Below are 11,820 nucleotides of genomic sequence, written 5' to 3'. Positions count from 1 at the left end.
CAGGGGATCACGTCCCGGTGGGAGCAGCGACCACAGAGTGCAGCTCGGGGTAAACCTCAGGGGCTCGGTGAGGACTCTGAGCGCTGCCCTGATGCCGAGGACGACCAGAGGAATCTCCCTGACGGTAAAGGGCACGATTCTGAAAACACGTCATAGAAGCCAAATATTAATCGACCCAAACAGCCTTCCATTTCTGCAGCTGATCTATAATAACCGCCACACGCAAATATTTGAAAGGAAATGGACCGAAATCACTAGGTCTTTAGGTTAACTGCAACTCATTGTGCCCAAGGGCGTCTGTGCCTCTGACAGTGACTCCGCAGGACACAGCAGGACGCAGTCTAACCCCTGGCAGACCAGGCACACAGTAAACACTGAGTTAGTGACTGAACCAGCACAGAGACCTTGAAACTCCCTCTCATCTCCCTTCCTTATTAGCTGAGAGTCAGGAGTGCTCTAGGCAGATAGCAAACTCTTTATAACTTATTTTAAATGGGACGAATAATAACAAAGGGATATACTTTACACATGAACAATTTATCGCCTCTGAGCCTCAGCTTCCCCATGTGTAAAGTGAGCAAGACTAAGTTCCCACAAAAATTCTATCGTAAAGGTGCTTATAATGCACCCGTTCATAAATTAGCTAATATTTTTCCTCTTTATAGGATAAATGCTCATCCAAAAATTTTAAATCATGACGTTCAAATACTAAGAAAGCAGGTATTCTTCTCCTGTGATATATGAGAAAGCCGAAACGAGAACTCTGGTCCCGACTTCACGTAGAACAACACTGTCTGAGAAACAGGCGGGGGAGCGGAGAGAGCTGGGGTGTGCCCAGCTGCGCTGGGAGCAGATCACCCGCGTGCTCCATGCAGCCCCTGGAGCTGCAGACTATGTACTGGCAGAGAAGTCACGTTTGGAGACAAGCGCTCTCCGAAAAGAGGCGAAACGCTAAAGAGTATATTTTGTGAACAAGCACACTGAAGCAAAAACAAGATGGACCGTATACTGTACCTTAGCGAAGAACTTGATTTCTTGCTCGTAGGGGAAATGCTCTCCTTTGCCTCTGCTGCCCCCATCTGTGGACGAGAAGAGCTGTTAGGAACGTTGGCACTTCAGACATTACAAGATGTTCACCCCAAAGGCAAAGTTTAGAACACAGTGTTAAATGTGCTGTCCCACTGAACTGAATATAAAAAGCCAACCAAAAACATAAAGACTAACTTTGGCGGTGTAATAAATAAAAGGGAATTTAAACAAAGAGCCAAATACGTGGTTATGAGCACACAGTACAGCTTTGAGATCTTACTGGCATGTAAGGGAAAACTGGAATACAATACAGTAAAAATCCCCATCTTTTTTCATAAGAAAGATGCTCCCTAGAGTAAGAAAAATGAGTGTAAGCTGAGTAAGCATAGCTGCTTAGACTTTAATACCGGCCTCTAATAAAGACAATCGTTTCTTCATGTGACTGAAAGTTAAAGCTTCCAATATTAATATAACAACAAAAAATTACAAGCAAGCCAGTACTACACTGAGGGGGAAGATTGCAATTGTAATATCAGGTTGGAAAAGTAACATTCTGCTCAAGAACAAAGACGTTCACCAATGTCAAAGACAGTTTCCATAAGCAAAGCAAAAACAGTGTTCCCTGGCTCAGCAAATGATTTCCGGGTTGAGAGCTGATCGGCGAAGGCAGTCAGCTGAGCAGGTGCCCTTCCTCACCGCCTTCGACACACAGAGGCTTCGCGCACAGAGGAGAGGTGACAATGAGCCACAAGCAGCACGATGAGAGGCGAAGCAGGCCAGAGAGCTGCGTGGCTGAGAACCAGGTACGAGGCTGCAGTGAAGCTTTTAAGCAGAGCCTCCGTATTTTATGAGAATCAAGCTGACTCTTTTGCAAATAGACATCAAAGCAATTTGAAACACACAGTGTTAAATCTTAGACAGACATTCTGGATAATTTTTAGGGAGTTTAGGTAAAATACTTTCTAATATGAGGACAATGTTATTCCCTGAATAAGTAAAAGAAAACGATGGCTTTTTAATTCTCAACACTTGTGAATCTCATTTTTGTGTCGCTTTCGCACTGAATTTCTCTCATGTATTATGCAAAACGGCTGAATCCTATAATGGACTTTCTCATAGAAACTATGTCAAGACGTTATTTTGTACGTAGCCAAATGTGCTGACACTGCGAAGAATTAGGAGGAAGTATCTCTCCTTTTACTACACATTTTAACAGAAGGCCCATGTGCAAAATGAGAACGCGGCCTCCGACATAATACCAACATCGGGCGAAGGCATCTCCCATTCTCACTTGCGCCAGCTGCCTACACCTAGGAATGAATGCGCTAAAGACACGTGCGGCAAAGGCGACGAAGTGGCAGACGACAGGAAGAGGCTCGCAGAAGCTTCATTTGTAGTGACGTTGAAAAGTGGAACTCGAAGCTCACGATGGCGCCGGGCGCCCCAGCTCCACGTGCCGCTAACAGGGTCCTCGCACACGGTTTCCTGTCACGGCCTCCGGAAAAGCTGCGCGGACGTCGGCGACGGCGGGCAGCCCTTGGCTGGGTTCTCCAGGAGGCCTGCCTGACCTTCCCCGCTTAGAAAGACAGACACGTGCTGACGGGCACACTGCTGTGCCAGACCGCTCACCACTGCCTCCAGGAGCCGGCCCGCGGCTCACCCAGTGCAAAGGAACCCTAAACACGTGCCGTCTCTGCAGGAACAGAGATTCTCATTCCCTTCCCCGAATGATTACTCTTTTTCTGCCTCTCCTCCTCTCGCTGACAAAGAGACTGGATCTCAGGGTTGCTACTCCTGTCAGATACTTTTAAATGTGGACAAGAAATTTCAGTATGTAACCTTGTGTGTAAAAGCTTTGAAAATTTGCCACAGCCTCATTTTTGTTCTTTGGTCAAATTGTATTAATTCGGACTAATGTGACTACTAGTTTGGATGACTCAATAAATCATATTTTAAAATATCGTATGAGTTACAAAGGTAATACATATTATAAATTAGTTTGCATAATTGGCTTTTTTGAAAAAGATGGTTAAAAAGAGAGCAAAAAATATAGCTTTTGGACTGTAGACAGAGGCAGGTTGAAAGACAGGGAGGTTCCCTGAGAGAGTGATGATCGCGAGGGATTGAGAAGTACAAACTGGTAGTTACGAAACGGTGACGGGGACGCGGCGTGAACACGGGCACCGCAGTCAGTGACAGTGTCATAGCCACGTGTGGTGGCAGCCACAGGGCACTAGACTTTGTAGTGATCACTTCATAAGTTACGCAAATGTCTAATCACCAGGCTGCACATCTGAAACTAGCATAATGTATGTCAGCTGTAATCGAAACATAAAAAAATTAAATAAAGATAAAATAATGGTAAACTGGAAATTCTTTCATCACTTAGGATACGAGAGGCCAGGAAAAAGGAGACGCCAGAGCTCAGGTTTCTGTGAACTTCAGTCTGAGGCTGCGCCAAATACGCAGCATAAATCCTAAGAAAGCAACAGCAGGAAGAGCCCCGGACAGAGGGTCTGCGGAGGTTGCGCAGAGGGGCCTGGGCCTGGGCCTGGGTCTGCGGAGGTTGCGCAGAGGGGCCTGGGCCTGGGCCTGGAGGGAGGGCGGGGAAAGCGGAGAGAATGAGGATTTAAGAGACAAACACGGAAACAAAGAAAACTTTAAAATCACCACCTGAAGAGCAAACACAGTTTTCCAAAAGGAACCAAACTCTACCCCTTATAGCTTAAACCGCTCAGCGGCTGGAAGCTCTGACATGACAGTGAGAAATTAACTTGACTGTAATCCAACAATGCTGATGATGATCACGAAATCACAGAAGCCAGAGGAGGCTGTCTTAATGAAATGTTCTGAATCTAAGGTTTAAAATAAGAAGTTCTCCCTGTGCCCAGGTGGCCTGGGGCCAGGCGAGCAGGAAGCGCTTCATTCCACTCTGAGACGGTGAGACAGTGTCAGTACAAATGTGTGTCCCTACGAAGGCGAAACTTAGGGCCTTTACACTGTATAGAAATTTCAGGAATCCACTGAGTTTTAGTTTTTTTAGGGCCGAGCAATTAATTTCAAAGTCAAGATTTAACTGTCCCTTAAGTTTTGATGTCCATCTAGTGTATCTTTCAAAATGAAAAATCAGTACCAATAAACTTTATAAGGAGAACAGAATCTAGAATTTTTTAGGTTCTCAAAGTTCACCCATCTCTAAGAAGGTGTCTGCCTACTGACCATTAATTAGACTCTGCTTAGTGCGGATGGACAGAAAGTGTTCACACCGTCAAGTTGCTGACCAGAGACGACGGCCCGAGAGTCATGCTGTTGCACCCTGATGCTGTGAACACCGGACCGACGACCGCGCTGGCCGTGGCCGGGCTCGGGCACCCACCGAACTCCAGGATGTACTGATGGGCTCCGTCCACATAGCGTATGAGCTGCTGCAGGAAGCTGTAGGCAAATCGCTTTTCAATGGAAGGCGTGTCCAGTTCCAGGTCCTTGAACCCTCTAGAAGAGCAAATGTGAAAGATGAAATCCAGTATCTACAAAGACTGTTAAAAGGTGCGTGCGTGCGTGCGTGCATGCGCGTGTGTGTGTGTGTACATATATATGTATAGATTTAAATCATAAGCTAGATTTTTTTAAGTTCTCAGAAGTCGCCCACCCCTAAAAAGGTATTTGCCTATTGATAGGCCCTGGTTAGTGCCAGGATGGATAGAAAGTGCTTACGCCATCAAGGAACAGATATGCATTATATATATATACATACATGCATACACACGCATATATAAACACACACATATATATGTACATATGTGTGCATGCGTACACACACACACGTAAGTTTGGAAGGTTATCTAATACCCTGTAGCTAAAGTTAAAAATGAGCTTTAACTTACAAGGAATACTTTGCATCTGATATATAACTAGCTAATAACTCTACTACTATGCAATAAAATGCTGCCTTTGGAAAAACAGAGTGTCATTTCTGCCTAGAGCTTCTGTCTAAATGATGGAGGAAGATTTAACACTGGTCGTGCAAACAACTCAGTCATGCGGCAAGCAGCTCAGGGAGAGAACGTTTCTGACGTGGGTGTCTGAGCGAGGGAACTAGTAGCTCGAGGCCTTAAACAGGTGTCTGAATTGCCGTTTGGCACTACATCTGGTGGAGACAGTTAGACATTCCGTTTTGCAGTGAGACTGCGTAGCCAAGCTGGTGTGCTGTTACCTGGACACAACATATCCACTGATCTGCAGGAACTTGAGGATGTCCTGGGCTTTTTCCCTGTCCTTGGCTTTCTCTTTGGCTGTCAGCGTGTCGTAGGGCACGAGCAGGGGATGGTTTCCGCCTCCTAAGAGAACGTCAAGATGGGAGAGAAACAGAAAATGATGTGAAATGAGACAGGCGCCCGCACAGCAGGACACACTGCCACACCTGATGGCCTCTCAGACAGGTGCCCGCACAGCAGGACACACCGCCACACCTGACGGCCTCTCAGGTTCCCGCACAGGACACACCGCCACACCTGACGGCCTCTCAGGTGCCCGCAGAGCAGGACACACTGCCACACCTGACGGCCTCTCAGACAGGCGCCCGCACAGCAGGACACATTGCCACAGCTGACGGCCTCTCAGGTACCCACACAGCAGGACACACTGCCACACCTGACGGCCTCTCAGGTGCCTGCACAGCAGGACACACCGCCACACACCTGACGGCCTCTCAGGTGCCCGCACAGGATACACTGCCACACCTGACAGCCTCTCAGCGCACAGAGTACACGGGACTCATGTGGACTCTTCCCTCGCCAGCGCCTTTGCCGTTCCAACTAATTAGGAAACCCATTCGAAGAGAGACTGCACGTGCCTTCTAGGAGGCGATTAAATCGTGACATCCAGTGCCAATAACACCTGCGATCGATCACGCAAGAGGGGACAAGCTGTGTGCTCTTCTCCATTCAAGTGGCTTCTGAATATAGAGACTGCAAACGCCACTGAAAAATGCACAGCTGGATCTAGCGAAATTACAAGGAACAGTCTCAGGGACACGCTTCACTGCTACTCCACAGAAAGGAGGAAAAAAGGTCTTGTAGATGAAATTTTTATTATGCCTCCCAGATCACGAAGTTCTTTATACACAAATTTCTACACAAAACCCACAGTTAGGCTGCTAAGTTTAAAAGTTAATCTCTTTTAAATATCGAATATGAGTAACATACATACTTGACTGATTTTAAATTTTGGCAAGACTCTAGGATTCTAGTTTACCTACTCTGGTTAGAAATACTAAACACATTCTTTCAGATTTAAAAATTCTAGGAATTATTTACATTTTAAAAATCTAATAGGGAAAAAATTCATAAAATTATAAATTTTTGTAAAAATTAAAAAATTTCAATAAATGCAATAATTCCAGATGTAAAACTCTGAAACAAGGACGGCCATTAAATGAGCATCGACATAAATAGCATAGCATGCCCCAAACTTAAAGTTTATTAAACGCATATGGGAATATTTTGTGGAGGATGCTGCAATTCCTTGAAACATAACTGCTCAGGGAATTCCAGAAAAAAAGAATTGAATATAAATGTCTTGCTTGAATTATGGTGACGACATACAGCCTATGGAATCAGCCTCCAGTGTGGTTTAGCCAGGAGCTACTAAACCCATCATAAATACTTAATTTGCCCTATTCGAGAAATAAGCAAACAAGAAAGCAAAGGAGAAAACGTCCTGTTTTCCTAGAGCTTGCTTTGGCTGAGCGCAGCATCACAGAAACACACGGTGACCATCAGGGGGCGCTGCAGTCCTCAATGCAAAGGGACGAGCGAGAGCATCAGTGCAGGGCACATCCAAGCGAAGTGGCAGAAACTCTGAGACGTGAGGAAGCACGTGCTGGCGTCCGGAATTCACGGCATTTCTGCCGTGCAACTGCCCCAGGCACATCTGGCCCATTCTCATTCACTGAAGGCATAATGAGCCCTCGTGCAAAGGAGACTGATTTACCCATACCACACATCCGTGTAGTCAAACCCGGTCTTTAAGGAGGGTTTTCAGAAACATTACCTTTGGACTCCAGCTCCACTTTCTTTTTCTTTGCCCATATGTTATGGTAGTTTTCGGCCATCATTTCTGCCATCGCCTTAAGTGAACAAAATATTTAGCAAGTAAGTTATATTTTAATGCGTAGAAAAGGATAATTTTGTTCTCCAACATGTAATATGAAGATACGCTTTAAATTAATAAATCATAGCATGTTGGTGCTAAAACACATCGGGAAGACAATCAAACACAACTGTCTTCACTGGAAACTGATCCCAGAGAACCGTAATGACTGGGAAACTATGCGGAGGTGATTTGATGGGAATGGTCACTGTCATTTCTAATGTTTAAAGACACATGTTTTATTAATTCAATAATGAAACTTCAAATTAGCTATGGGCTTTAACCGAAAAATTATTTATTAGCTCCAATTTTAATTTTCAAAGCCTTAGAAGATGATCTAAAACCTTATTAAACATTGAATGCAGAAACCATTAGACAGTCTAGATCAATGTTTGTCCCAAACTAGGTGAGACCTTGGATGAGCCATATTAACTTTTCTGCAGACTTCTGGATTTTGACAAAATTACCTCCAAGATTCCTTTCACCGCCAACTTTTAAGTTTATTACATTATTTTAATACATTCATACAGGAGCAGGACAAAAGGCAAGGCAAACAATTTAACAATACATAGATTTTTTTTTCTTTACTTATTTATCTTGGAATAATACTAACAATATCGATATCATTGTTTGATTATATTGACCTGTTAATTTATGTCCCATGGCAACAAATTTTATCTGACGCTCAAATCAGCCATTTCACAGTACATTTCTAGTGACGAAGGAGAAGAGGATGGAGCAAGCGAAATGCCATCAGTTTCCCCAGGTAAACAACTAAAAACACACATTCATTAATGAGTAATGGAGACTGTCCTCGAGCTGAGCATCATGAGTCACTAATTTAGTCTCTTCTCACACACGGCTACTTAATGATTTCAGGATATTAAAGAGCTTTGATTTAATAAATATCATCTTCAAAGAAAACATGTTATCTAAAAGAAACATCTTAGAAAAAGTTATACCAACTCTTATAGCATTAAAAATTTTGGATACATAATCTATAAATTCCATGGCCCATTACATAATCGCTACATTGACAATTCATGCCACAAAACATGCTTTTAAAAATGAAATTTGCAGAATACTCCTAAGAGTTAGTAGCACTTACATGCAGATCTCTAGACAGTGTGACGTTGCTCATGTCGATGGCCCGGGGACTGTAACCGTGGGCAGCATCCACAGAGACCTGGATAATTTATGTGAAAAAAGTAGAATCTCATTAAAACCCCCAGTGGAGAGAGACTTAAGGACTACTTTAGAAATAAAGGTAAACGATCTTCCAAACATAGCGTTTCCTCAGGTACAAATGGTACCTACGCAAACAGTTTTCACAAACGTGTTTAGCACATTAAATTATATTTGGGTGTCTGACAAGTAATCATGACAGAAAAATAATTCCCAGCATCTTAGAGATCACCAATCTCAAAAGCTCATTATCAAAATTCAACAGACTGTGCAGTGAATCAAAGATTCTTAAATATTTCCTTAGTTAAAGGAGCATTCGTTATAGTCTTGAATTTCTTACGATTCTAACTGGCTGCAATGAACTTACTCTTCCTCAAGCCAATGGCATTTAATCAAAGAGGTCAATATTTACAAATGGTCAATATTTATAAATGTCTCTGTGGCTAAATGTTAAGATAAAATATATCTTTTTACTTTTCAAAGTTTAACACAGCTTTCAATGATTTACAAAGATATCCTCGATAACCATAGGTTTCCTTAATTTCTAAATTTTGGCATTTAAAAAATAAAACATATCTTCTCATCGACTGTAAAAATATTCCACGGTCCCGCTCCCTAAACACTTTCCTCCCGGTGGCATGTTAGGTGGCAGCGCATCACAGAACTGAGCTCTGGTTCACGCTTTCAAGTCTAAAATTACATCTTGATATATTTCACAATGTATTTATATTATATAAAATGCATAATATGTACACACCATGTATTTACATTATTATATTTCATATGTATACTCTCGTTAGAGATGGATAAACAAACAAACAAACAAAAACAAAATAAAATGTATACTATAGCTCAGATCTGTACTTGCAAAATCCTGGCTTCTGTAACTTTACCACTGCTGATCTAATGATGGAATATATAATAATGGAATAACTTCCAAAATCACATTTTTTCCCTCCTTTATATATTTCTGAAAAAAATTAAGCCTTAGAGAGCAAAGGTCACTTACCCAAAGTCACAGAGTTTAGAGAGCACAGGTCACTCACCCAAAGTCCCAGAGCTTAGAGAGCACAGGTCACTCACGCAAAGTCCCAGAGCTACAAATCTGAGCGGACAGGATCCCCGCCCAGGTGTGACCGCAGGTCTACTTCTCTCTTGCTGTCGCCGCCTCCCCCCTTAGTTCGGTGTGACACGTTTCCTCCCCCACCAATCCACTGCGACTGCCCTCCGAAGTGTTCTCTTGCCAAATGCTACCTTCAAAGTCCTCTCCCAGTTACCGTCCACCTCTGCTCGCAGCCCCGTCCTTCAGATGCCACAAAGCCCCCTCCTGGCCCTCCACTCCCCCCTGTGACTTCTGTACCTGGGGTTCCGACTCTGGCTCCACTTCCATAGATCACTTTTAAGTCCTTGTCAGTTGTTTATTTCTTTATTCTAAACGCCTTCTCTAGGTGTCAATATTCATATCTACTTTAGATATTGAACTTATCCACCATTTCTTAAACTGAAAACCAGTTGATCTAGCCTAACGCCGCTCCTGTGCTCTGCATTTAAATGTTCGACTATTCAATGCCATCTCCATTTGGGATTCTACATCTACGTTAATTTTTATTGGCGCTGTAAGAGATTACCACAAATTCCGTGCCTTAAAACAGCACAGAGTTGTTAAGAGTTTGACACAGGCCTCAATGAGCTAAAATCAAGGTGTCAGTGGGGCCGTGTCCCTTTCTAGGTTCTGTGAATGTTTTCCCTGCCTTTTCCAACTTCGAAAGGTCACCACGTGTCTTTCCCCCATCTTCAAAGCCAGCAGCATTACATCTCCCCCACCATTCTTCCGGACACCTCCCTTGTCCAAGGCCAGAAGGGGCTTTCCACTTTTACAGGTCCCCGTGATTCCACGGGGCCCACCGATAACTCAGTATAATCTTCCCCATCTCGAGGTCAACTTCAGTCACTCTGGCAAAGCTCAAGTAAAGCCACATTTTCAGACTCCAGTTGAAGAGGAATTTTTCACTCAAGAGGCTAATCAGCTCTTTGTTCTGCTTCTGTAGATATGCTTATTGTACAGACCTTACTCGGAATTAACTAAAGACTCATCTTCCCCTTTGCTGTTCAAGCAACAAATGTAACTGCCTGTACCCTTAGAAACTCCCGGGCTTTGTAACTGTCTGTAACTGCCTGCCACCCAGAGCAACTCCTGCACTTTGTAATCATATGAGGACAAATTAACCTATCAGCCCATGCCACGTAAGTTCTATATAAGCAATGTTGCAACTGAGCTCCAGATCTTCAGAGCGCCAGCTCCTCTGGGACCGCCAGCGTAATAAACCTGAGTTCTCCAGCTCTCTGAGTGCTGCCTCGTTTCTCACTGGTCTGATTTTTGCAACTTTTCTACAATACGGTGACTGGGGATCAGCGTTGGGAGCCGTAACTCTGCTTTACACAGCATCTAAAATCCAAGTCGCCATTCTCACCGTGCTGTCCCCCAGCACTGCCACGCTCCCTGCCACCCCTCCCACAACCACCCACGGCTGCCCGGCCCAGACCCACGCGGTCACCTATGAGTACTCGTCTGCTGGCATCTATCGGCTCATCACAAAATCCTGTCTCCTACCTGAAAAACTCCTCCAGGATACAGCCACTTCCCTCCACTTCTATTGTCCTTGCTCTAATTCAGAGAGCTAATGTTCTCACTTGGTTTTGTGGGATGTCTGCAATATCCTCACGAGGAGGTTGTTTTTCTGCCTTCTATGTCTCCCTTCTTTATTCACTGTCCATTCTGTTGTCAGAATTATATATCCAGAATATTTGTTATTCCTGAGTTATAAATCATCCCACTATAAAGATCCGCGGGCACAGGCTGGCTCACGTTCATCGTGCATTCCCAGAGCCTGGCACTGCCATCTTTCATCAACTTGGGGACTAAAAAATGATTTCCAATCTTACGGATTTTGAAATACGTCAAATATGTATCTTAAAATGGATAAAAAATAACATTTAGACTCTGTAAATTCTGTTGACTAAAGGAATAAAATAGAGCTGATATCAATAACTTTATTCATTCCTAAAATATAATTCCACGATTTAATGTCTTCTTAGACTACATTCCTTATATAACTGACATTTATAGCCTTTCGGGTTGAGATTAAATTATTGAGGCTGGTTCAAAGAATGTAAGTAGATATCTGTTTATTCAGGGGCAGATTCTTTTTGTGTTTTCGTGACTTCTTTCTCTATCTTACATACACAGAAACCAGAAGACCCGCCGGGTCTTCTAAGACGGCAGGTCACCGAGAACACACGCCATCTCTGAACGAGGAGCCGTACTGTTCCCTTAGTTAATTCTAGTCTGATGAGCGACAGCAGCAGCAGTAACCACCACCCTGACTGGTTCTGTGTGAGACACGTAAATTAACATATTTTTAGAACAGCTTTGAAAAATAGCTATTCTGTTTTTTT

General features: G+C 43.5%; 1 protein-coding gene across 1 annotated transcript in view; it reads right to left on the bottom strand.

The window, feature by feature from the left end:
- The window catches only part of LOC105304450 (ryanodine receptor 2), a gene marked incomplete at its 5' end in the record, with an annotated part of 220,090 nt that overhangs the window by 132,924 nt on the left and 75,346 nt on the right, over positions 1 to 11,820 (bottom strand). The window contains 5 exons of the mRNA XM_023522367.1: positions 1,015 to 1,079; positions 4,406 to 4,521; positions 5,243 to 5,366; positions 7,081 to 7,156; positions 8,288 to 8,365. Coding sequence (XP_023378135.1) covers positions 1,015 to 1,079; positions 4,406 to 4,521; positions 5,243 to 5,366; positions 7,081 to 7,156; positions 8,288 to 8,365 — 459 coding nt within the window. The remainder of the gene's footprint in view (positions 1 to 1,014; positions 1,080 to 4,405; positions 4,522 to 5,242; positions 5,367 to 7,080; positions 7,157 to 8,287; positions 8,366 to 11,820) is intronic.

Source organism: Pteropus vampyrus, unplaced genomic scaffold (genome assembly GCF_000151845.1).
Source record: "Pteropus vampyrus isolate Shadow unplaced genomic scaffold, Pvam_2.0 Scaffold342, whole genome shotgun sequence".
In the NCBI taxonomy this organism is placed as follows: domain Eukaryota; kingdom Metazoa; phylum Chordata; class Mammalia; order Chiroptera; family Pteropodidae; genus Pteropus; species Pteropus vampyrus.
Note: the sequence above shows the minus strand (reverse complement) of the source record. Positions and strands in the feature narration are given on the sequence as shown.